General features: G+C 51.2%; 1 protein-coding gene across 1 annotated transcript; it reads right to left on the reverse strand.

Annotated features, from left to right (window-relative positions):
* Positions 1–17,760: 17,760 nt before the first annotated feature.
* LOC129546742 (phospholipase A2 inhibitor and Ly6/PLAUR domain-containing protein-like) lies at positions 17,761–21,713 on the reverse strand. The gene is made up of 5 exons (XM_088830785.1): positions 21,616–21,713; positions 20,212–20,328; positions 18,649–18,801; positions 18,104–18,247; positions 17,761–17,906 (listed from the first exon to the last, which is right to left on the reverse strand). Exons 1-5 carry the CDS (start codon positions 21,683–21,685, stop codon positions 17,761–17,763), a joined length of 630 nt encoding a protein of 209 aa, XP_088686911.1. The 5' UTR covers positions 21,686–21,713.
* Between the last annotated feature and the right edge of the window lie 235 nt (positions 21,714–21,948).

The following is a 21,948-nucleotide window of genomic DNA, read 5'->3' on the forward strand; positions in this document are numbered from 1 at the left end:
AATTCAGCTAAGCTGATGAGGCTTTTGGACCTCCTCTGCTTCTGCCAGTGGCAACAGCAAGTCTCATCATGTTTCCTTGAATTTCTGCCTTCAGTGGCCTGCCAACGAGCAGCTGCCGCATAAACTCACCCTGAGGGCAGCCAGTGATCCCTCCACAAGGGAGTCTTCAGTCTTTTCTGTTTGGATGCTCCCAGAGACAGATGCCTCGCTACTAACTTGCTGCCTCCAGAGCCTAAAATTCAATCCTTTTAAAAGTCGTGATTTATATTTTTCTTAAAAACAGACCAAAAAACAGCACTGAACTTTGCATAGATAAAAAAATCGGTCATTCATTACAGCCCTAAAGAGATGGGTAAGGTGTAACACGAGGGTTTGTTCCTGTGGTACCCTCATACAGTTTGATTCTTGTATTTTGGTGTTATCTGTTCTTTCTGTATCTCTAGGTAACATCTCCAGGGATAGAATGTTAGGGTGTAACCACTGGGACCCTCCAAGCCCAGTGCGCTGCTCAAGGAAAAGTGTGAAAAGGATCTCTTAATGAGATTTAGGATATCTATTCTTTTGCTTATCTTAGAGCACAGACCTACTTTTTTTGTTAAATAAAATCAATTAAAGTTTACTGTAAATAAAAAAAAAAGCCATGATGTAAAAGGCAGCCATTCCAAAAGATAGATGTGACACCCAAGGGTGCCAATATACAGCTATGTGAATGAGATCAGCACAATGGACAGTGACACATGAAAACAAACCCAGGTCTTGCTTTCTGAGATTTGATCCAGGCTGGAGGCCCCTTGGCAGCAGGGTAGATGGAATTTGGCACAGGGAAGCACAGGGTGGAGATGTCAGACAGGGCCAAGTCAGAGATGGCGTCAGAGCAGAGGGCACCCTGAGCAAAGGCAAATGGGGAGATTGAAGCTTGAGCGTCCCGTGTTCCGGGCGTCCAGGAGGGTTTGCAAGTCTATTACTGTGTAGGAGAGAGAATACAGGTACCAGCGTGCCTACCTGGAATGCTCACGGTAACTCTGCAGGGAGATGCCACTGGCTGAGCCACTTGTAAAAGGCCACCCTGATTGTCAAAGGGCGGTCTGGCCCTAGGGCAACACAGATGGAATTCCTATTCCCCAAGAGGGACCAATGGGTCTCCAGTTCTCTCACACAGATCCCAGTTCCCTCCTCTCCATGGAGACCTTCCACCAGCCATGAATTAAGAAGCAAGGACCACAGCCCTCTGCAGAGACAGGAGTTCTGAGACTCCAGAGAACCGTCCTTCCCCCAATGAAGATTTAAAGCCCACTTTGGATGCAGGCCTATCCCCCAACCCCAGAAACCTACATCTTATACCCTTTGTGGCTCAGAAGCCCAAGGAGTTCAGCTCTGTGCGGAACTCAGAGATCCCTCCTTCAAGTCAGAATCCCCACTGTGAAAGAGACCGTCTTCATCAACAATCAAGACTTCCACCTCCTCCTCCACAGGGGGACTAGACACCAATTAGAACTAGTTTCTACTCTTGAGAGACCAAGATAGCCCCATTCCAGGAGTCCAAACCCTCCACTCCCTTGAGGAGTTGCACAGTCTGATGGTCCCCAGAGAAATCAGGAATCCCGTCCCGAAAACTATTTCCCTTCAAAACCCAGGAATCCTGGTGATCAGATGTCACCCACTCCAACCCATACTCAGAGCTCTCATTCCCTTCAAGCACCCAGGATTCTGGCCGACCCCTCGCTCCATGATCCAGGCCCAGACATCCCATGCTAGAGTCTGGACCCGGTGCCCTCTCCCTCTCACCGGGTCTTGAGGCCTCCGCCCCTGGCAGAGCCAGGCAGCTGGGACCCTGGGCACACCCGGAAGCCCCGGCCCTCAGCCCAGCTCTCACTGCGCGGCCACCTGCGGCTGCAGCAGTGCCTCGGTGTCCGCGCGCATCTCGTCCAGGGCCTGCAGCAGGACGGCGCCGCGCGCCCTGGATGCCTTGGGATGCTGGGCACAACTCTAATCTCCAGCTGCTCCTCGTCAGGCTCCGCCAGCAGGGGGAGCGAGAGAGAGCAAGAGAGCGAGAGCGCGCGCGGTGGAGGCTGGCGGAGGGAGGCGGGATCTTGAAGGACACGTGAGCAGCACCGCAGGTGTGCTTTGCTGCCTCTTTGGCAGCGGGGATCCGGGCGGGGTCACGCAGGGGAAATCCAGTTTGCAGCGTCCCTGAACCTGCAGAACTAGCCTCCCGGCATGTTCTCAGGGTAAGACCAGAACCAGCTGGGGATCACCCCCTCCTCAGGATCTGAGTTTCAGCCCCAACGGTTCACCTCCAAGCTTCAAAACACCCGCATTTCAATAATTCCAATCTCTTCCTTTTGTTCCTCCAACCCTAAGGGTGGTGGCTGCTCCCAGCACTTGATTCTGTGTTCCACCTGCGTCTTCCGTCCTCTTTAGTTCAATGGTGGTGGCTTCCTCAAGAAGTCAGACTTTCCAACCCCGTGGAACGTAGCCTGACAGGCTCCTCGGTCCGTGGAACTGTCCACGCAAGAATACTGGACTGGGTTGCCCTTTCCTGCACTAGATCTTCCCACACCAGGAATCCAACTTGTGTCCCCTGCATTGAAGGCAGATTCTTTACTGACTGAGTCACCTCCTTACTAATTCCTTATATTAATTATCTGGTAAACTAACTGCTGTGATTTCAGGCTCCTGGTGGGACCCTGACGGATACAATGGGTGGCATTGATGTTGGTGTCTGCCTTGTCACTGACTTCAGGTGGCAGAGAGCTAGATTTTCAAAGGGATCTAGGTGGTGGGAATACTTTGGCCATTGGATGTAAAGAGCTAACTCACTGAGAATGTTCCTGATGCTGGGAAAGGTGGAGGGCAGGAGGAGAAGGGGGTAACAGAGGATGAGATGGTTGGATGGCATCACTGATTCAATGGACATGAATTTGTGCAGACTCTGGGATATAGTGAAGAGGAGGGAAGCCTGTCGTGCTGCAGTCCATGGGTCTCAAAGAGTCGGACAGGACTTAGTGACTGAAAAACAATGTGGTGGGGGCAGGAGAGAAAGGGAAACAAAGGCCTCTCAGGAGAGGCCCTGAGCTCTCAGGAGTGCAGATGGCTGAGCTCTCCTGTTGTGGGGAAATGAAGGAGAAATCGGCCTTGTGGGCAGAGTCACGGGAGGCCTTAGCTCTGGGGGCACAGGAGAGAGAACATGAAAACTCTCTGCAGACTCCTAGCCAATAATGGCTTCCCTCGGGGCTCTGATGGTAAAGAATCTGCCTGCAATGCAGGAGACCTGGATTCGACCCCTAGGTCGGGAAGACCCCGTGGAGAAGGTAATGGCAACCCACTGCAGTATTCTCATCTATGATCTGCACTGTCAACGATTTGGAGCAAAAATCCTAACCAGTGATTATTAGTGTGGAGAGACCCAACTTGAAACTGTAAGTGGAACCATGCATATAGCATCACCCGGTGCCAGGGCAGATCCTCTTTGGAGGAATGTTCTTCAAACCAGCCCCTAAAGAATTTCCACCCATATATTACCCAAGAGTGGAATTAACACACACACACACCCCATGAAGCATCAGGAAATAGGCTGCCATGATTAAGGGTCAGTAGAAACCACAAACTGCAGAATCAGACACACAAAGATTGCATATATTGATGGGGGAAAACTGCAAAGAGGGACAGACTGTATTTTCTTGGGCTCCAAAATTGCTGGGACGGTGACTGTAGCCATGAAATTAAAAGATGCTTGCTTTTGTGGAGTGGCTGCCCACTCCAGTATTCTGGCCTGGAGGATTCCACAAACAGTAAACAGGGTTGCAAAGAATCAGACACAACTGAGTGACTTCCACTTTCACTGATGCTAGGAAAGACTGAAGGCAAAAGGAGAACAGGGCAGCAGAGGGTGAGATTTTTAGATGGCATCGTGGACTCACTGACTCAATGGACATGAGTTTGAGCCAACTCCAGGAGCCAGTGAAGGACAGGGAAGCCTGGCGTGCTGCGGTCCACGGGGTCGCAGAGAATCGGACAAGACTAAGGTATTGAACAACAACAAATTGGTATTATGAGACACACAATATAAAAGTACGTGGGTAAGGATCCACCTGCCAGTGCAGGGCTCTCAGTTTCCATCCCAGGTCTGGGAAGATTCCACATGCCTCAGGGCAGCTGAGCCGGGCACAACTGCTGACTCCTGGCACCAAAAGCCTGTGCTCCGCAGTAAGCACCGCCTTCCTAGTGAGAAGCCCGCACCCCGCAAGGAGAGTGAACTCCACCCGCCGACACCAGAGAGGGTGCACGCACGGCAAGGACGGCCTGCTGCAGTCACACCTGGCACAGAAACTGTCGTAATAATAATTTAAAAAAGCTAAAGAGAACGGGAGACTACTCACATAAGAGTTTCCAGACTCTGAAAACATAAAGCACTGAGCGGACCATTCCGCTTTTCCAGGTAGATAAGACAGGAATAATAAAGATCCACATACCAGATTAGATACAGTTTCAGCCAAAAATGCATTGACTCTTCTCATAATTAAAAGCTGGAATTTTGATCTGAATCTGTTTGCCAAGAAGTTGTTTTCTTTTTTTAACTGCCCCAAAGACAGTTGATTTTATGTAAAATTTTAATCAAGGAGGCCATTAGACTGGGTGACTCTAAAGCCTAAGCTAGCTTCAGTAAACCAATCAAAATTTAAGCCAGAGTTGATGAACTCACATCTAAGAAAATGAAATCAACTAATGGTGAACATCAAGTCCCTCGATTTTCCCAAATAAGAAAATCGTTTCAGCTCCAGGGAGGTGGGGTGGACTGGGACACTGGGCTGACATCCATATACCCCTGATACTCTGTACAGCAGAGACGGCTGATGGGAACCTGCTGTGCAGCACAGGGGTCACTGCACTCAGGGCTCAGTGGGGACCTAAATGGGGAGGACTCCAGCAGTGAGGGGTATGTGCATACACACAGGTGATTCACTTTGCTGCTCAGTGGAACTAACACAATATTGGAAAGCAACTATACCCCAATGAAATTGATGACTCTAAAAGGTTTAAGCTCAAGCCAATCAAACAATTGCTCTGCTTCCATGTCTTCTCTCTCAAAACCTCTGTCCTAGCCTACCCACAAAGCACCTCTAATCATTTTTCAGTTTTGGCTGTCTGATTTGAATTGTCTGCTTAAATGAACTTTTCAAACTATAACGTGCTGCAGTTTACCTTTTTACAACGGATAGGACCTTTATTTTATTATCATTCTTTTTGGTCACACGGTACAGCTTGTGGGATTTCAGTTCCCCAACCATGGACTCATTGAATCTGGGCCCTGGCAATGAGAGTGGCGTCCTAACCACTGCACCGCCAGGGAATTCCCTAGCACCTTTAGAATAAGAATGTGCATTCAAGGAAAACCTCCTTGGTTAGAATGTAATTAATAAGGTGGAAAAAACGCTGGTTCAAATTGAACGCCTGTCAGTTAAAAGACTAGTGGGACTTCCCTGGTGGTCCAGTGGCTAGGACTCCGCACTTCCAATGTAGGGGGCCCGGCTCCGATCCCTGGTCAGTGAACCAGATCCCGCTGCCATGAGCAGCTGCAACGAAGACCTGGCCCAGAGAAATAAATAAATGAAGACTGGCAATATGAAGTATCAGTGAAGGTGTGAAGCTCACATCCTGCCGAGGAAATGGAAAGTGGAACACCCACTTTGGAAACCAGTCCATTTTAATAGATAGAACAAATCTGCCTGCATGCTAAGTCACTTCAGCCATGTCCAACTGTTTGTGACCCTATGGATTGTAGCCCACCAGGCTCCTCTGTCCATGGGGCTCTCTAGGCAAGAATACTGGAGTGGGTTGCCATGCCCTCCTCCAGGGCATCTGCCCAACCCCAGGATTGAACCCACTTCTCCTGTGTCTCCTGCATTGCAGGCAGATTCTTTACCACTGAGCCAACAGGCAAGTCCTAGTTCTAACCAAAGACCCTGCAGTTCAACTCTTTTAGATAGTTACCCCTAAGAGAGCTCTATACAGAGGCTTGTACAAGAAGGTTCACAGCAGCTGTGCTCATAGTAGTCAAAAAGTGGTGGGGAGTTCCCTGGCAGTGTAGTGTTGAGGGCTTTTCACTTTGACTGCTGGGTTCTGGGTTCAATCCCTGCTTGGAGAACTAAGATCCTGAAAGCCGTGAGGTGGGGACAAAAACCACTGCCACAAAGTGGCACCAGTCCAGAGGCCCGTCAACAAGAGAACGGATGAACAAGCTGAGATCCATGCTTCCGTGAAACTTCTCAGCAGGAAGGTGGAACAGACCACTAACATACACACAACATGTTAGACCCCATGTTCCTGGCTCCACCAAACTCTGCTGGACGGGCTTCTAACCTGGCACCACAAGCTCTCCTTGATGGCGCTATGACAAACTGTGTTCTGTCACCCCTGCCTGCAATCACATAGGACTCTGTGGATGCTCCCTGAAGGTCGGGGCCTGGTTTGGTTTTGTTCACTACTGATTCGTGAGCTTGAGCCCAGCTCTGCTGCACACTAGCTATAGCACCTTGTCGGCTCCGCTTTTGGAAGCTCAGATTCCTCATCTGTAAATTGGGGATGATCACCCTATGTAGGATTTATGCACATAAATACCACGGCCACAGGGCACAGCTCATAGTGGGCACCCTGTCACTGCCAGTCAGGATGTGGCTGCTCAATGACTGTGCTGAAAGAAGAAAAGAGCCAGACTCCCCTGATGGCAAGGTGGATTAGAATGTACCTGCCAGTGCAGGGGACAGGGCTTTGATCCCTGGTCTGGGAAGATTCCACATGCTACAGAGCAACTCAGCCCATGAGCCAAAACTATTGCACTTGTTCCCTAGAGCCCTTGAGCTGCGATGGCTGAGTGCAAATGCCATAACCACTGAAGACCACGTCCCATGCCTGCAGCAAGAGAAGCCCACGGCCTGCAACAAGAGAGCAGCCCCCACACCCTGCAACTAGAGAAAGCCCATGTAATAGCGATGAAGACCCAGCGCAGACAAAAGTACGTGAAGAGATGACTGCAGCAAGGCTTCTGCCAAAGCCTCTGCATTCTGTCTGACAGAAAGGCACAGAAGGCCACATGGGGGTGGAAGGCAGTTACAGGGGCTGAAGCGCTCTGGGGCCATTTAAAAAATTTATTTATTTGGCTGCCTTGGATCTCAGTTGCGACACTCGGGATCTTTGTTGCAGGATGTTTCATTTGGGTGACTGGGCTTAGTTGATCCCCGGCATGCGGGATCTTAGTTCCCTGACCAGGGATAAAATCCATGTCCCCTGCACTGCAAGAAGGATTCTTAACCACTGGAGCACCTGGAAAATGCCCTAGGACTCTTTTATTTGGCTCACAGAATGACAAGTGACTATGACCCCCAAAGGTTCCTAGTCCCCCACCCCACAGAGCCAGGCACATCCGATGGCCCGATCTGAAATGTCACCTCCCAGCCGGGAAGTGGCCTGGAGACACTGCTGGCACATCGCCACAGACATCGGAGGAAGGAGCCTGGGCTTGTGGGGAGGGCAGCCCGCCTTCAAATCGAGCCCTGCCACTGCAAGCTGTGCAGCCCTGGGTGACATAAAACTTCTCTGAGCTGCAGTTTCCTCATGAGGGAAGGGGGGCTCCCCACTTCTGAAAGGAGCTGACGGGACACAGAATGCCAAACATCGCCACGCACAGCCACTGTGGTGGCACCTGAGTGTAAACGGTGTGGCAAACCTGTGATACCTGTAAGACCGCTGACTCCTCTGGGAGCCAGGAACTATTTTCATCTCCATTTCACAGGCGAGCCATTGGAACAGGAAGCTGCTGTGTAACTTCCTAGAGGTCACGAGGCTGGACTAAAGCCAGTGTCAGCTGGGCTGCGTTCCTTCTAGACGTTCTGGGTGAGAATCATTCCCTCGTCTTGTCTGAGCTTCTAGGGCCCCCTGCCCTCCTCGGCGGTGGCCACTTCCTCCATCTCCAGAGCCAGCAGTGGCATTGCTCCGGCCTCTGGTTCCATCCCTTGTCTCCCTCCTTCCCTGATAAGGACCCTTGTAATGACACTGCCTCCCCTCAACCATCCAGGCCCATCTCCCCTCCTCGAGATCCTTACAGGGACTTCCCTGGTGGTCCAGTGGCTAAGACTCTGCCCTCCCAATGCAGAAGTCTTGGGTTTGAACCCTGGTCGGGGAACCAGATCCCACAAGTTGCAGCTAAGAGTTCACATGCTACAGCCAAGGACTCCACACACCGCAAGGAAGACGGAAGATCCCGCATGCCCCAATGAAGACGCAATGCTGCCAAGTAAGGAAATATTTTAAAAACCCTCACAAAATCCCTTTCTCCCTGTAAAGGACACATGGACAGGTTCTGGGGATTACAATGCAGACATCTTTTGTGTGTGTGCCCACTCAGCTGGCCAGTCACGTCCAGCTCTTCGTGACCCCATGGACTGTAGCCCACTGGGCTCCTCTGTCCATGCAATGTCCCTGGCAAGAATACTGGAGTGGGTGGCCCTTTCCTTCCCCAACCCTGGGATCGAACCTGTGTTTCCTGCATCAGCAGGCAGATTCTTTACCACTGAGTCACCAGAGAAGACTGTGACACCTTTAGGGGCAGATAAGTCTGCCGAGCACGCTGAGCAAAGCCCTTCCAGGGCCGGGCATCACTGAATCCTCACGACCACATTGGGAGGAAGGGTCAGTTAACTACCCCAGCTTGACAGACGGGGAAACTGAGATGCAGACAGGAAAACTGATGGCTCACATGTCACACACAGGTAATGACTGGCAGAGAAATTCAGACCCAATTGACTGACTACAAGCAAACAGTGCTTTCCAACTCCACAATTTCAATTCTTGAAGTTGTTGAAATTGTTAAGGGTAAACCCTCAACAGCCTGGGATGTCCCTGGCGGTCGAGAGGCTGAGACTCCACACTCCCAACTCCACTTGGAGACCCAAGTTCCATCCCTGGTCAGGGAACTAGATCCCACATCCCACAGCTAAAGGATACTGCATGCGACCTCTAAGACCCAACTCAGCCAAATAAATAAATAATTTTTTTTCTTTTTAAAAGTAAAAAAAAAAACCCCTGCCACTGTCTCCTCTCCCACTGGACGCATTCCTCATCGCTCCCGACTGTGTAATTTCCTCCCCAGCACTCGTCATCTGACGTACATTTGACTTACTGATCTGTCAGTCTTTCCTCGCCAATAGAAAATCTCCACAGGTCTGATATGTTTGTCTTGTGATGTCCGCTGCACTGTGTGCCTGCAACAGCGCTGGGCCTACAGAAGGTGCTGCCCTGAGTGAAGGAACAACTGAATCCAGCCACTCTCAAGTCTCCAGGGCCTGTCTCTGTGCTGACAGCTCCTACAGCTCTGTCTCCGGCTCCAGGCCCAATCCCTATCTGTCCCTTGGATACTGTTCCTTGTGTATCCCACAGTCACGGCAAAGCTGGCATCCCAACCAGCGGATGACCTTCTCAGGCTGACCCCCTGCTCTAGGTCCTGCTTTTTGGTGACAGTTGCCATGTGCCCGTCGGTCGCCCATGCCAGAGAAGCGGGAGCCTCGTCTGGCTCCTCTGGCTCTCTCACTACCCACATCCTGTCTCTTCTTGCTCCCATTCCAGTAGCGGTGCAGAATTAAACGGGAGGATCCTCAACATAAAAGAGCCCAGCAGGATCACCCAGCAATACACACATGAATCCCCCCCCTTCACACAAACACCTGCGTGGTGACAAGGCACTTTTGCAAACATATGTCACAGGATTTTCACAGTAACCATGGGCTTGGATCACATTATCTTCCATGGACAGATGAGAAAACAGCTTCTGAGAAATGTAACCATTTGCCTGAGGTCACAGGGACAGTAAGAGGGAGAGATGGGGACTTGAATTCCACCTGAGACTAACTTTTCAGCCACCTGCAGCTCTCTCTCAGTTTAAAATACTGGCTCCAGGCAAATTGAATATTTTCTCTGGACAAAGATTTTTCATCATAAAAGGGGATAATAACAGATTTGAGGTGATGGGATTTTTATGAGGATTCAATGAACTAACCCATACGAGGCATTTACAATGGTGACTGGCAGTTTTTTTTTTGCTGGGTGGTGGGGCATTTTCCCAAGTTGGGCATTGAGTCGGCCTCATAGCATGGAGTGGAATCCTAACCGCTGGCCCATCAGGGTATTCCCAAACAGTAGCAACTATGAATAAATAGTTAGCTCTCACTATTCTGACTGTACTACGTTAGGGAACTATGAGAAATTTAAAGTCTAAAAATCATTCACAAAATCTTGTGGCTCTGTGTATAATTCCTGGGAGGAGAATTCTCAGCTTCTCTCTGATTTGCAAAAAGGTCTATGAACCGAAACATTTTCAGAACCACTGGGTAAGACAGACAGTATTATATTTAACACAATCCGGGAGGCCTTGCCCCCAGCATCCCTCCACAGACACCCTTACAGTGGAGGGATGAATGTGGCCAAACTCAAGAAGTTGAGGACTTCCCTGGTGGTCCAGTAGTTAAGCATCCATGCCTCCAACAGGGCAGGGAGCTGGGGGGCAGGTTCAATCCCTGGCTGAGGAACTAAGGCTCCAAAGTGTCATGTGGTGTGGCCAAAAATATTAAATTAAAAAAAAAAGAATTTTTTTTTTTTAAAGTAAGAGACTTCCCAGGAGGTCCAGTAGCTAATATTCCATGTTCCCAATGCAGGGGGTCCAGGTTCCCAACCCTGGCTAGCTAACTAGATCCCACATGCCGCAACTAAGACTCAACGCAGCCAAACATGAATAAATATAAAAAAGAAAGGAAGTCAACATATGGACACAAAGAAGCAAGAAAAGGTGGCTAGTGCAACCACACAGGGTTCAGGTCTCAGCACCGCCATGTATGAGGCGTGATGATAACTCCAACACCATCCGACGCCCTGGAGAGCCAGATCATGCAGGGGAACACCCAGGCAGCACCTGGGACCACACTAGCTCCCTTGTCCCACTAGTTTCCTATGCCTGATGGGAAAAGCCCGTTGGGAATTCTCTCACCATCCTGGGTCAGACTCCCCTTCTGCCTTTGCTCCCTCCAACTTCACCAAGCATGTACCAAAGCACTCTGCCCTCCACAATGGTCACTAAGACTGGCCACTTCACTTTGGCCCTTCCTAGGCCTCAGTTTACCCATCTGTAAAATGAGGTTGATTGGCTTAGATGATATGAGACAACTCCAGTCCGAAGCCCAGGGCCTTTAGAAGGCAGAATGCATGGCAATGGTTTACTCTGTTCCAAATGAGGATGATAAGGCTCTGAAAAGAGCAGCAACCTATCCGGACCACACACGGATTCATTCCTGGCCTAGTCCTTGGATCACCTATCTCCTCCACTAAGGGCACAGGGAAAACACTGCTCATTTTCCAGGTGAGGTGGTGAGGACCGAAGAGAAAGGGCCTCAGCTCACTGCCAGTTAACTCCAGAGTAGAGTCTGGACCCTGGACCTACAGATTTCTATTAAGGAGATGGAGGGAGGGAGACTTCTTTGGGGGTCCACTGGTTAAGACTCTGAGCTTCCAGGGCAGGGGGCTCCACTTCCGTTCCTGGTCAGAGAACTAAGATCCTTCATGCCACCCAGCAGAGATGGGGGAAAAAAAGATGGTGGGGGTGGCGGCTGGCAGAATCACCTGGAGCACCACAGAGATGGTATTCTCACCTGCCTTGGCTGCCCGCCATTTTCCGTAAGTGTCTGCCTTGAGAAGTTTTTCTGCACAGTAGGGCTGGAGAGAAGAGTAGAAAAGGGAAGGGTAGGGTTCAGAGATGAGAACTATGTCCCCAGCTTTCAGATTACCCTGAGAGTTTTCTCAACCCCTCTGACATCACTCAGGTTTAAGTTTCCTTACTAATCCCCCCACACTCTGGGGTTTGGGGAAGAATGGATTACATGTATATGCATATCTGAGTCCCTTGCTGTTCACTGAAACTATCCCGGCACTGTTATCTGGCTATGCCACAAACAAAACCTTCTAGTGTTAAAATAATAAATCCCCTACACTCTACCCCTAGTCCCCTCCAACACTGTCCCTTGGAAATTAACCTCTGGGCCTTCCCAGGAAGCAAAACACCCTCTTTTCTCTCAGCAAATTCTTCTATCCCACATCTCTCCAGACTTCCCTATGGCCGCCCAGAAATTCTCCCATGACCCTCCTTGGAATTCCACAAAGTCCCCTTGCTGAAAGGGAAACCAAAATGAAGTCCCTATTACTAAAAGTCTTCTCTAAGATTCACCAGGGGGCCACTAAGGAATTCTAACCAAGGGTGTCCCAGCTACAGTGGAATCTGACCTTTTGACCACTTATTGTATTCACACAGGCATCCAGAATATGTGCCAGAAACTCAAGGGACTTATCAGACCCTTACCCTCCAGTAACTCAGGACAGCTTCTTCGCTTAAGCCAAATATTTCTTTACATCTATCAGAGTCAATTAGAATTCTCTTCACACCACTTTAACAACCTGCTGACCTCTGTCCTCATAAGCCCCTGATTCCCTCTGACAACACTCTGTTTACCGGAATCTGTGACTCCCAAACTGCAAGTCTTAAGAACCGCAATCAAGCACTTTCTTGGCATCCCGGATACGGATTCTTTTTCAACACCTTTGAGACTCCAAAAGTTCTCCTAGACCCCGCTGACCAATTCCTTTACTTCTTCCGCCCTCCCCCACGCCAGTCCCTCACCGAGTCCTGGCTACTGCAGGACACCACATGGCGGAGGCGGATCTCCGGCATGTCAACGTCGTGTGGGCTTCGCCTGACCCAAACGATGCACTAAGGTTTGAGTTTGGGGGGCTCACAGAGGGTGCGGCCCGTGCGGCCTTCACTGCGCAAGCGCACGAGGCTCGGGCCTTTCAAACCGCGGCACGCCGGCGGTTACATCACCACTGCGCATGCCTAGTGCGTCTCTCCGGAGAGCTGCGAGAGGCGCCGAGTTCCCTAGCAACGAGCTTTTCCCGCCTTGCTCTGGCCAAACCGCTCTCTAGCCCCTCCTCCCGGTCACTTTCCCACCAGGCTATCCTAGCAACGGGCTTGGCCTGCGGGATTGGTCCTCAGCAGAAATGCGCCATCCTCGACGCCCCAACTGAATCTGGAAATCAAGTGGCCAGCAAACTTGAGTGGATTCTTTCAGGAAGCCGGGGGCCTACCGCAACAGGATCCCCTCCATGGCTAGGCTGGCTGGCTGGCTACCCTCCCAACGTCCAACACACACACACACACACACATACCCATACACACACACACACACACACACACACGAGGAAATCTCTGATGCCTGAAGATCAGACTTGAGGCAGAGAGACGATGTAAAGGACCTCAATAAAACACAAAGTATGTGCCCGAACCAGACACACACCCAGTCTTTATTTTCCAATGTGAGCTCTGGGCCTCTGTGCCCTACCATCCCCATGCCCTGAACAAGCACCCCTCTGTTCAATCTCCGAGAGACCCAAGTGCATCCTGGTGTGGGGTCAGAGATGGAGACAGACCAAACACCAGACACCACCATCAGTGCCACCCATTGTATCCGTCAGGTTCCCACCAGGAGCCTGAAATCACATCAGTTAGTTTATCAAAGAGTTAATATAAAGAATCAGTAAGGAGGTGTCTCAGTCAGTAAAGAATCTGCCTTCAATGCAGGAGACACAAGTTGGATTCCTGGTGTGGGAAAATCTCCTAGAGGAGGAAAGGGCAGTCTAGTCCAGTATTCTTGCGTGGAGAATTCCATGGACTGAGGAGCCTGGCGGGCTACAATCCACGGGGTCGCAAAAAGTCTGACTTCGTGACGAAACCACCACCATTGAACTAAAGAGGACAGGAGATGCAGGTAGAACACAGAAGCAAGTGCTGGGAGCAGTCACCACCCTTAGGGTTTGGAGGAACAAAGGAAGAGGTTGGAATCATAGAAATGTGGGTGTTTTGAGCTTCGAGGTGAACCGTTGGGGCTGAAACTCAGATCCTGAGGAGGGGGTGATCCCCAGCTGATTCTGGTCGTACTCTGAGAACGTGTGGTGAGGCTAGTTCTGCAGGTCCAGGGACGCTGCAAACTGGATTCACCTGCGCAACCCTTCCCGGATCCCCGCTGCCAAAGCGGCCAGAAAGCATACCTGGGGTGCTGCTCACGTGACCTGCAAGATCCCGCCTCCCTCCACCAGCCTCTGCCGCCCTCGCTGTCCCCCTGCTGGAGGAGCCTGACGAGGAGCAGCTGGAGATTAGAGTTGTGCACAGCATCCCACAGCATCCAGGAAGCCAGGCGCATGGCGTCCTGCTGCAGGCGCTGGATCGGATGCGAGCGGACGAAGAGGCAGTGCTGGCGCAGCAGGTGCCCACGCAGTGAGAGCTGGGCTGAGGGCTGGGGCTTCTGGGTGTGCCCAGGGTCCCAGCTGCCTGGCTCTGCCAGGGGCAGAGGACTCAAGACATGGTGAGAGGGACAAGACTCGGGATCCAGACTCTAGCATGGGATGTCTGGGCCTGAGGGATCATGGAGCGAGGGGTAGGCCAGTCAGAATCCTGGGTGCTTGAAGGCAATGAGAGCTCCGACTAGGGGTTGGAGTGGGTGACGTCTGGTCACCAGGATTCCTGGGTCCTGAAGGGAAATAGAGTTCTAGGGTCGGGATTCCTGATTTCTCTGGGGACTATCAGACATGAACTCCTCAGGGGAGTTGAGTGTTTGGACTCCTGGAACGGGGCTATCTTGGTCTCTCAAGAGTAGAAACTAGATCTAATATGTGTCTAGTCCCCTGCGTAGAAGGAGGTGGACGCACTGATTCCTGATGAAGGCGGTCTCTTTCACACTGGGGATTCTGACATGAAGGAGGGGGCTCTGGGTTCCCCAGGGAGCTGAATTCCTTGAGCTTCTGAGTCACAAAGGGTATAAGATGTAGGTTTCTGAGGTTTGGGGGTAGGCCGGCATCCAAAGTGGGCTTTGAATCTTCACTGGGGGAAGGACGGTTCTCTGGAGTCTCAGAACTCCTGGCTCTGCAGAGGGCTGTGGTCCTTGCTTCTTAATTCATGGCTGGTGGAAGGTCTCCATGGAGAGGAGGGAACTGGGGTCTGTGTAAGAGAACTGGAGACCCTTTGGTCCCTCTTGGGGAATAGGAATTCCATCTGTGTTGCCCTAGGGCCAGGCAGCCCTTTGACAATCGGGGCGGCCATTTACAAATGGCTCAGCCAGTGGCATCTCCCTGCAGAGTTACCGTGAGAGTTCCAGGTAGGCCCGCTTGTACCTGCATTCTCTCTTGTGCATAGTAATAGACTTGCAACCCCTCCTGGATGCCCGGAACACGGGGTGCTCACACTTCAGTCTCCCCCTTTGCCTTTGCTCAGGGTGCCCTCCTCTCTGACACCATCTCTGACTTGGCCCTGCCTCACATCTCCACCCTGCACTTCCCTGTTCCAAATTCCGTCTACCGTCCTGCCAAGGGGCCTCCAGCCTGGATCAAATCTCAGAAAGCAAGACCTGGGTTTGTTTTCATGTGTCACTGTCCATTGTGCTGATCTCGTTCACATAGCTGTATATTGGCACCCTTGGGTGTCACAACTATCTTTTGGAATGGTTGCCTTTTACATCATGACTTTTTTTAAAATTTACAGTAAACTTTATTTTAATTGATTTTATTTAACAAATAAAAAAAGTAAGTGCTCTAAGATAAGCAAAAGAATAGATATCCTAAATCTCATTAAGAGATCCTTTTCATACTTTTCCTTGACCAGCGCACCGGGCTTGGAGGGTCCCAGTGGTTACACCCCAACATTCTATCCCTGGAGATGTTATCTGGAGATACAGAAAGAACCGATAACACCAAAATACAAGAATCAAACTGTATGAGGGTACTACAGGAAGAAACCCTTGTGTTACACCTTACCCATCTCTTTAGGGCTGTAGTGATAATGACCGATTTTTTATCTCTGCAAAGTTCAGAGCTGTTTTTTGGTCTGTTTTTAAGAAAAATGTAAATCATTACTTTTAAAAGGATTGAATTTTAGGCTCTGGAGGCAGCAAGTTGGTAGTGAGGCATCTGTCTCTGGGAGCATCCAAACAGAAAAGACTGAAGACTCCCTTGTGGAGGGATCACTGGCTGCCCTCAGGGTGAGTTTATGTGGCAGCTACTCCTTGGCAGGCCACTGAAGGCAGAAATTCAAGGAAACATGTTGAGACTTGCTGTTGCCACTGGCAGAAGCAGAGGAGGTCCAAAAGTCTCATCAGCTTAGCTGAATTTCCTACTTGTCTGGATAATGATGTTAGTTATCATTGAGGTGAAAACCATGAAGCCCGGAGAATCAAGCGTGGGTTTTCCTGTGGTGTTTTTTGGAGGAGTGAATAAAAAAGTAGAAATTCTATTGTGTGTCTGTTCTTTGGGGTTTCAGGGGGTGGAAGATTCTGTGGATTCTATCAGCTGGAAAGCTAAACTTCTGGGTTTGAGGGAGGAGGGATCCAGGATGACGACTCCAGGGTCCCTGGAGATGAGGGATAGTTTTGTTATGTGCAGGATAGAATTCTTGTACGCCCCGAAACCTCCGCAGGGACTTTTGGTGCCTTTGGGTTCTGTGCCCCTGTCATCTGTTATGAGAAGGAGTTTAACCAGGGAGTCACAGATCCCAGAAGGCTCTGGAACCCCACTGAGGAGAACTAGAGTCCCCCTCCCAAACTGGAGCCAAACCCACCAGCGCACAGTCAGACAGAGCTGCCCCAGATATCTACAAACCCTTCAGTTCAGTTAAGTTCTTTTTACAAGTCTAGGCATGGTTTGTTATACAACATTACTATGGCACGAACAGACTAATACAACTTTGTTGTTTTAAATCACTGAGTTTAGGGACTTGTTACTGTAGCATAATCCAGACTATCCTGATAGACGCCAAGGTCTAGCAGCTGCCAAACATGGCTACTGAGTGAGTAGTAGCTATTAGGATGGTAACTTTCCAGACACACTGTCTCCAGAAGCCACACTGTCTTTAAGGAGCTAGTGCAGTGTGCTCAGCCACTGAGTAGGGTCTGACTCTTCGTGACTCCATGAACTGTAGCCTGTCAGACTCCTCTGTCTGAGGGATTCTCCAGGCACAACTAGTGGAGTGGGTTTCCAGGCCCTTCTCCAGAGGATTTTACAGACCGAGGCATCGAACCCACGTCTCCCACATTGGCAGGCAGATTCTTTCCCGTCTGAGCCACAAGGGAAGCCCCTTAAAGGTGCTAGGCACTGCGCTAAGTCCTGTTTTCATTTTCTTTCATTTGACTCTTAAGATAGACCTTTGAGGTTATAGCTACTATATCCACATTTTACAAACATGAACTCTGGGGAAAAAGCAGGTTAACTAGGAGAGGTGATCATGGACTCTGGAGTCTGACCCTCCCAGCTGTTTGACCGAAGGCAAGTGACGCCACAATCCGTGCCTCAGTGTGTTCCTCTGTAAAATGGGGGCAATACTTCCAACTTCCCAGAGTTGTGATTATGAAATGAGGTACCGCATGGAAAACACTTAGCATGGGGACCAGGTAGGAAGGAATCCCTTAAGAAAAGGTAGCAACTTCCCTATGTTTCTTCCTAAGAGAGGGCTCCAAGGGTTCAGACCCCTTCTTTTTTGCATCCGATCTCCCCGAAATGCATCACATCACAAAGACTCAGGATTGTTCTGTTAACTTGTTTACTTTATAGACACATGGGAACCGTAGAAATTTCTAGAACCGTAGCTGAGAACGAATGGAGGCCAAACACCACACAGGCCTCAGTTCTTCACTCAGCCTTGCCAGAAGCCTGGGGGCTTGGGAGACAGCCGGCCTTCTTGATGGTGAACAAACGAGCGCCTGAGGGCACCAGGGTCCCAGGCTTGGTGTGGCAGGCGGTCTCCGTACCACAGCCCCGGGCAGCAAACTTGTCACCTGCTGGAGGGGATTTCAGACTACAGTCAGGATCGCCAGTGCCTCCCCCCTGCCAATGCGGGGGTCATAGGCCTAGCCACCTTCTCCCCCAGATCTCTGGAGCCACTCTCTCCCTTAGAATCTGGAAGAATGAGGCTCCAGTTCTGGGACTGTCTGGAGCCTCTGTGCCCGCCTCCCGAATTCCAGGTGCCCCTTACCAGGCTGCACGATGCCAGACACGGCGACACAGCGGGTTTCCTCGCCAACGCAGAGCGCCTCCTCAGTCGGGGTGCACGTCTCCGTAAAGGCAGCGATGCAGGAAGGACATCGAAGGCCGTTCTCTGTATGGTTTCTCACGAACGCTGAAGAGCAGGGTGGAGGGTACGGGAATCCGAGACGTTAGTCCCCTTCCCAGTTAGTCCCTTTCCCAACCTCACAACCACTCAGGGGACAGCAGTTGCTAACCGACACTGCATTTTCAGAAAACAATGTTTATTTGACTGCATTGGATCTTAATTGGGTCAATGGAATCTAGTTCCCTGACCAGGGATCCAACCCCCGCATAGGGACATGGAGATTTAGTCAGTGGACCACCAGGGAAGTCCCTGGACACTGCGGTTTACAGGAGAAGAAACCAAGGCTGAGCGCAAGGAAGAGCTCGCCCCAGGCTACAGCGCAGCTCAGTGGCAGCTGCGCACAGCGGCTCTGGCGGGGGAGGGGCGGGCAGGGAGGGACTCCCGCGTGGGGCTCGGCTGGGGCTTACCGGGCAGGGGGTCCTGGTTGCAGCCATTCTTCTGGCAGCAGCGCCTCTTGGAGCCCACGTAGTTCTCAGGGTTCGAGGTGATGCCGAAGAATCCTGAACCACACTCGCTGGATTTCGCACAGCCCTTGTAGCTGGTCACCGTCAAGGAGCCCTCTGCAGAATGCCCGTGAACAGGGGACTCAGTGGCCCCTGGTCTGGACCGTGGCCCCGGGGTGTCTCCCCCACCTTATAGTTGCCCCAGCCCATTGCTATCTAGAAAGGTCTCTTCCAGCTCCCCAAATTCAGACCCCTTTTCTGCCCCAGGCATCTTCTGGATGGTTCATTACATATGCAACCCATCCTCCCCCTGCCCCCAGACTGTGCTGGACTCTCCAGGGTGGCCCTTTCCGCCCCAGGGCCAACCCACTGCCATCCTACAGGGATCCCACCTGAAGTGGTCTTTTCCAGAACACCTGTGACTACCCCCTTGCCGGTGTGAATGGTCTTTTCCAGTCTTCAGCCTTCTCCTGACCCCTGGAATGCCTTCCATCAAATGCTAGGATGGGGCTGCCATCCCCACCTACTTTAACAACACCCAATTGCTTCTCCATCTAAGGTAGAGGCTTCCAGATTTCCCATGGTCACTCCCCAGACTTCCTACCTATGATCTCTTGCTGTCCTGCTTGGCTACTCTCAGGTCTTGCCTGAAGTGGTCTCTTCTAGTCTCCCTGGCCTTTCCCTTCCCCACCGAAGACAAGGTGGTCTCCTCCAGGCCAGGGGTTTCTGCTCTTACCCCTCGTGCTTGGTTGTGTGGGTGCTCTGGTGTGCCTGATTCTTTGTGATGTCATGGACTGCACCCAGGGATCACCTGTCCTTATAGGTCTCCCTCTCTACGACAACATTGGGACTTCCAAGGTGGTGCAGTGGTAAACAACCCCCCTGCCAATGTAGGAGATGCAAGAACGTGGGTTCCATCCCTGGGTGGGGAAGATCCCCTGGAGGAGGAAATGGCAAGCCTCTCCAGTATTCTTGCCTGGAAAATCCCAAGGACAGAGGAGCCTGGCAGATTACACTCCATGGGGTCACAAAGAGTCAGACACAACCGAGCTCACCCCCAACTCAACCAGCCCCAGTATCTCCCTCTTTCTCTTGTCAGAACAGTCACTTGCAGCCCGCATCTCTGGGAGACCCCTCGCTGCCCCAGAGAATCCACCTGACCACATTCGTTGCAACTCACCCAAGTCTGATGTACACCCACCCCTTCACCTTTTACGCCATAGATTTCCCCCTTCTCTGGATGTCACTCTTCCCCCATGTCCTTGGCTTCCCTCATTCCTTCTTTGGTGAGAAGGCCTGTATCTGCACTTCCCCATCCTCTCTTTGGAGTCTCATCTGCAGAAATCCTTGGCAACAGTGGTTTCTGTCATTCCACAGGATTCTCTGTTCCCCACCCACCTCGAGATTGCCTTTCCCTTTCCTGACATCATCATCACGCAAAGATTCCTCCCAGCGCATGGCGGTATCTGCCACCGAGAAGGCACCCCCCACCTCCCCAGGATCTGATACCAGCCCCTGCCCACTCACTTCTGTTGGTCTCAGTCACGACAACTATGCAGGAGTCTTCATCCAGGGCACAAGTCTGCAGTTTTCCACTGCAATTGGGACCATCACTGACACACACCTCACAGCTTAGTGGGTACCCTGCAGTTAGAGAACGGGGCTCTGCTGAAAGGTGCCACTGTCTGTGGGCCATGACTCCAGAATCCAGACGGGGATGGGGTGGGGGGATCTGAAGGAAGAAGGGCTGGTGTCTCCCTGGCTCTTCATGGGTGGGACACTGGCTGCTGAACAGGGATCTGTCTGAAGCTCGGCAGGGATGCCACGGTGCTGTGAGCAAAGCTGCTTTCTGGGGCAGGGCTGAAAGCAACTCCGATCAGGGAGCAAGTTTATCTAATTACAAGGCTGGGCACTTTGGATGCTAGACCCCATGATAAAGCTTGGGCACCCTGAGTGGTCTTGTTGAAGCTATCCATGGATTTAAAATTTATTTTTAAATGTTTTTCTTTTTTCAATTGTTGACTGTGCTGGGTTCCTGCTTCCTGTTGGTTTTCTCTGGATGCAGTGAGTAGACGCGACACCCTAGTTGCCGTTGTGGGTTTCTCATTGGTGCTGGTTTCTCTGGTTGCAGAGCACAGGCTCTAGAGCATGGGCTCCGCAGTTGTGGTGAAGGGTCTTAGTTGCCCCAATGTATGTGGAAGCTTCCTGGGCCAGGGATTGCACTCAGGTCCCTCATTTTGGCAGGCAGATTCTGCACTGAACCACTGGGAAAGTCCTTCATGGGCTTTTGTGAACCTTCCGGTCCACCTGGTTCTCGGAATTGGGATCAACTTTGTTGTGGATTCCAGGCTGTCTAAGTCTGGTAGGCGATGGGAGCTCAGGCAGGGGTACTTGAGAGGAGATCTGCATCCCAACTCAAGAAGAAAGATCGAGAACTAGGGGGATAAGGACCTGGACTCCTTGTTTTTGACAGGGGAGGCAGCTGGAGACCCAGACACAAGGCATCTGGGTCCTGGAGAAAGTGGAGCTGCCTCAACTCCTACATCTAAGGGAAGAGCAAACCGGGGACCTGAACTGCTTTGAGTCCTGGGAGAAAGGAAATCTTGCCTCGTTTTTTTCATACAAATGAAAAATACTACTCATGTCTCATCTGATTTTCTAGAATTCAGGTGTCTTATTTTGAGACACTGCCTGGGATACAGAGAGCAGAACCCATCCAAACCCCTCCTTTCTCAGAGATTTAAAACCACATGTTTTTTAGCTCTTCCTCCCTTGGGGACCCAGGCTTTCTCTCCTTTACCCTCTGCCCTCTCCATGAATTTCAATTCCCAGGACACCTCCTCTTTCCCTTCTCCCTCCAGGACCTGGCAGAATGTTCTCTCATAGTCCTGGTTTTGAGGGTCCCAGGAGTCCAGAGCCCTAGTCACTTACCCAGACCCAGGAGGGTGCAGAGCAGGGCAGAGGCCAGCAGGAAGGTCTCAGGTTTCATGGAAGGCTTCATGATGGATGGATGAGTGACCCTGCAGGCCCAGGTCCCCAGCTGTTCTTATAGGAAGCTGAGAAGGGGCGGGACTGGACCTACCTTACCCCTAGGCTAAGAAATGATGATGTAAGACCTGGGGGTAGGTCTCTGCAGCTCTGAGTGGGGGAGAGGGAACTTGAATTGTAAAGGAGCGGAGGCATCTTGTGCCCAGCCCCCTCCTCCATGCAGCCATAGGCGTCTGGGCTTCCAACCCTCTCTTCCATCAGGTCCCACCGCATCGG

This window comes from Moschus berezovskii, chromosome 22, assembly GCF_049115385.1.
Source record: "Moschus berezovskii isolate FMDL1 chromosome 22, NW_MosBer_1.0, whole genome shotgun sequence".
NCBI classification, from domain to species: domain Eukaryota; kingdom Metazoa; phylum Chordata; class Mammalia; order Artiodactyla; family Moschidae; genus Moschus; species Moschus berezovskii.

Excerpts from the sequence above, each read along its gene's own strand:
- LOC129546742 (XM_088830785.1), bottom strand. The coding sequence starts at position 21,685 with ATGAAGCCTTCCATGAAACCTGAGACCTTCCTGCTGGCCTCTGCCCTG. Across the intron at positions 20,329-21,615 it reads CTGCACCCTCCTGGGTCTGG|GGTACCCACTAAGCTGTGAG; the intron begins GTAAGTGACTAG and ends CTCTAACTGCAG. Across the intron at positions 18,802-20,211 it reads CGTGACTGAGACCAACAGAA|AGGGCTCCTTGACGGTGACC; the intron begins GTGAGTGGGCAG and ends GGCATTCTGCAG.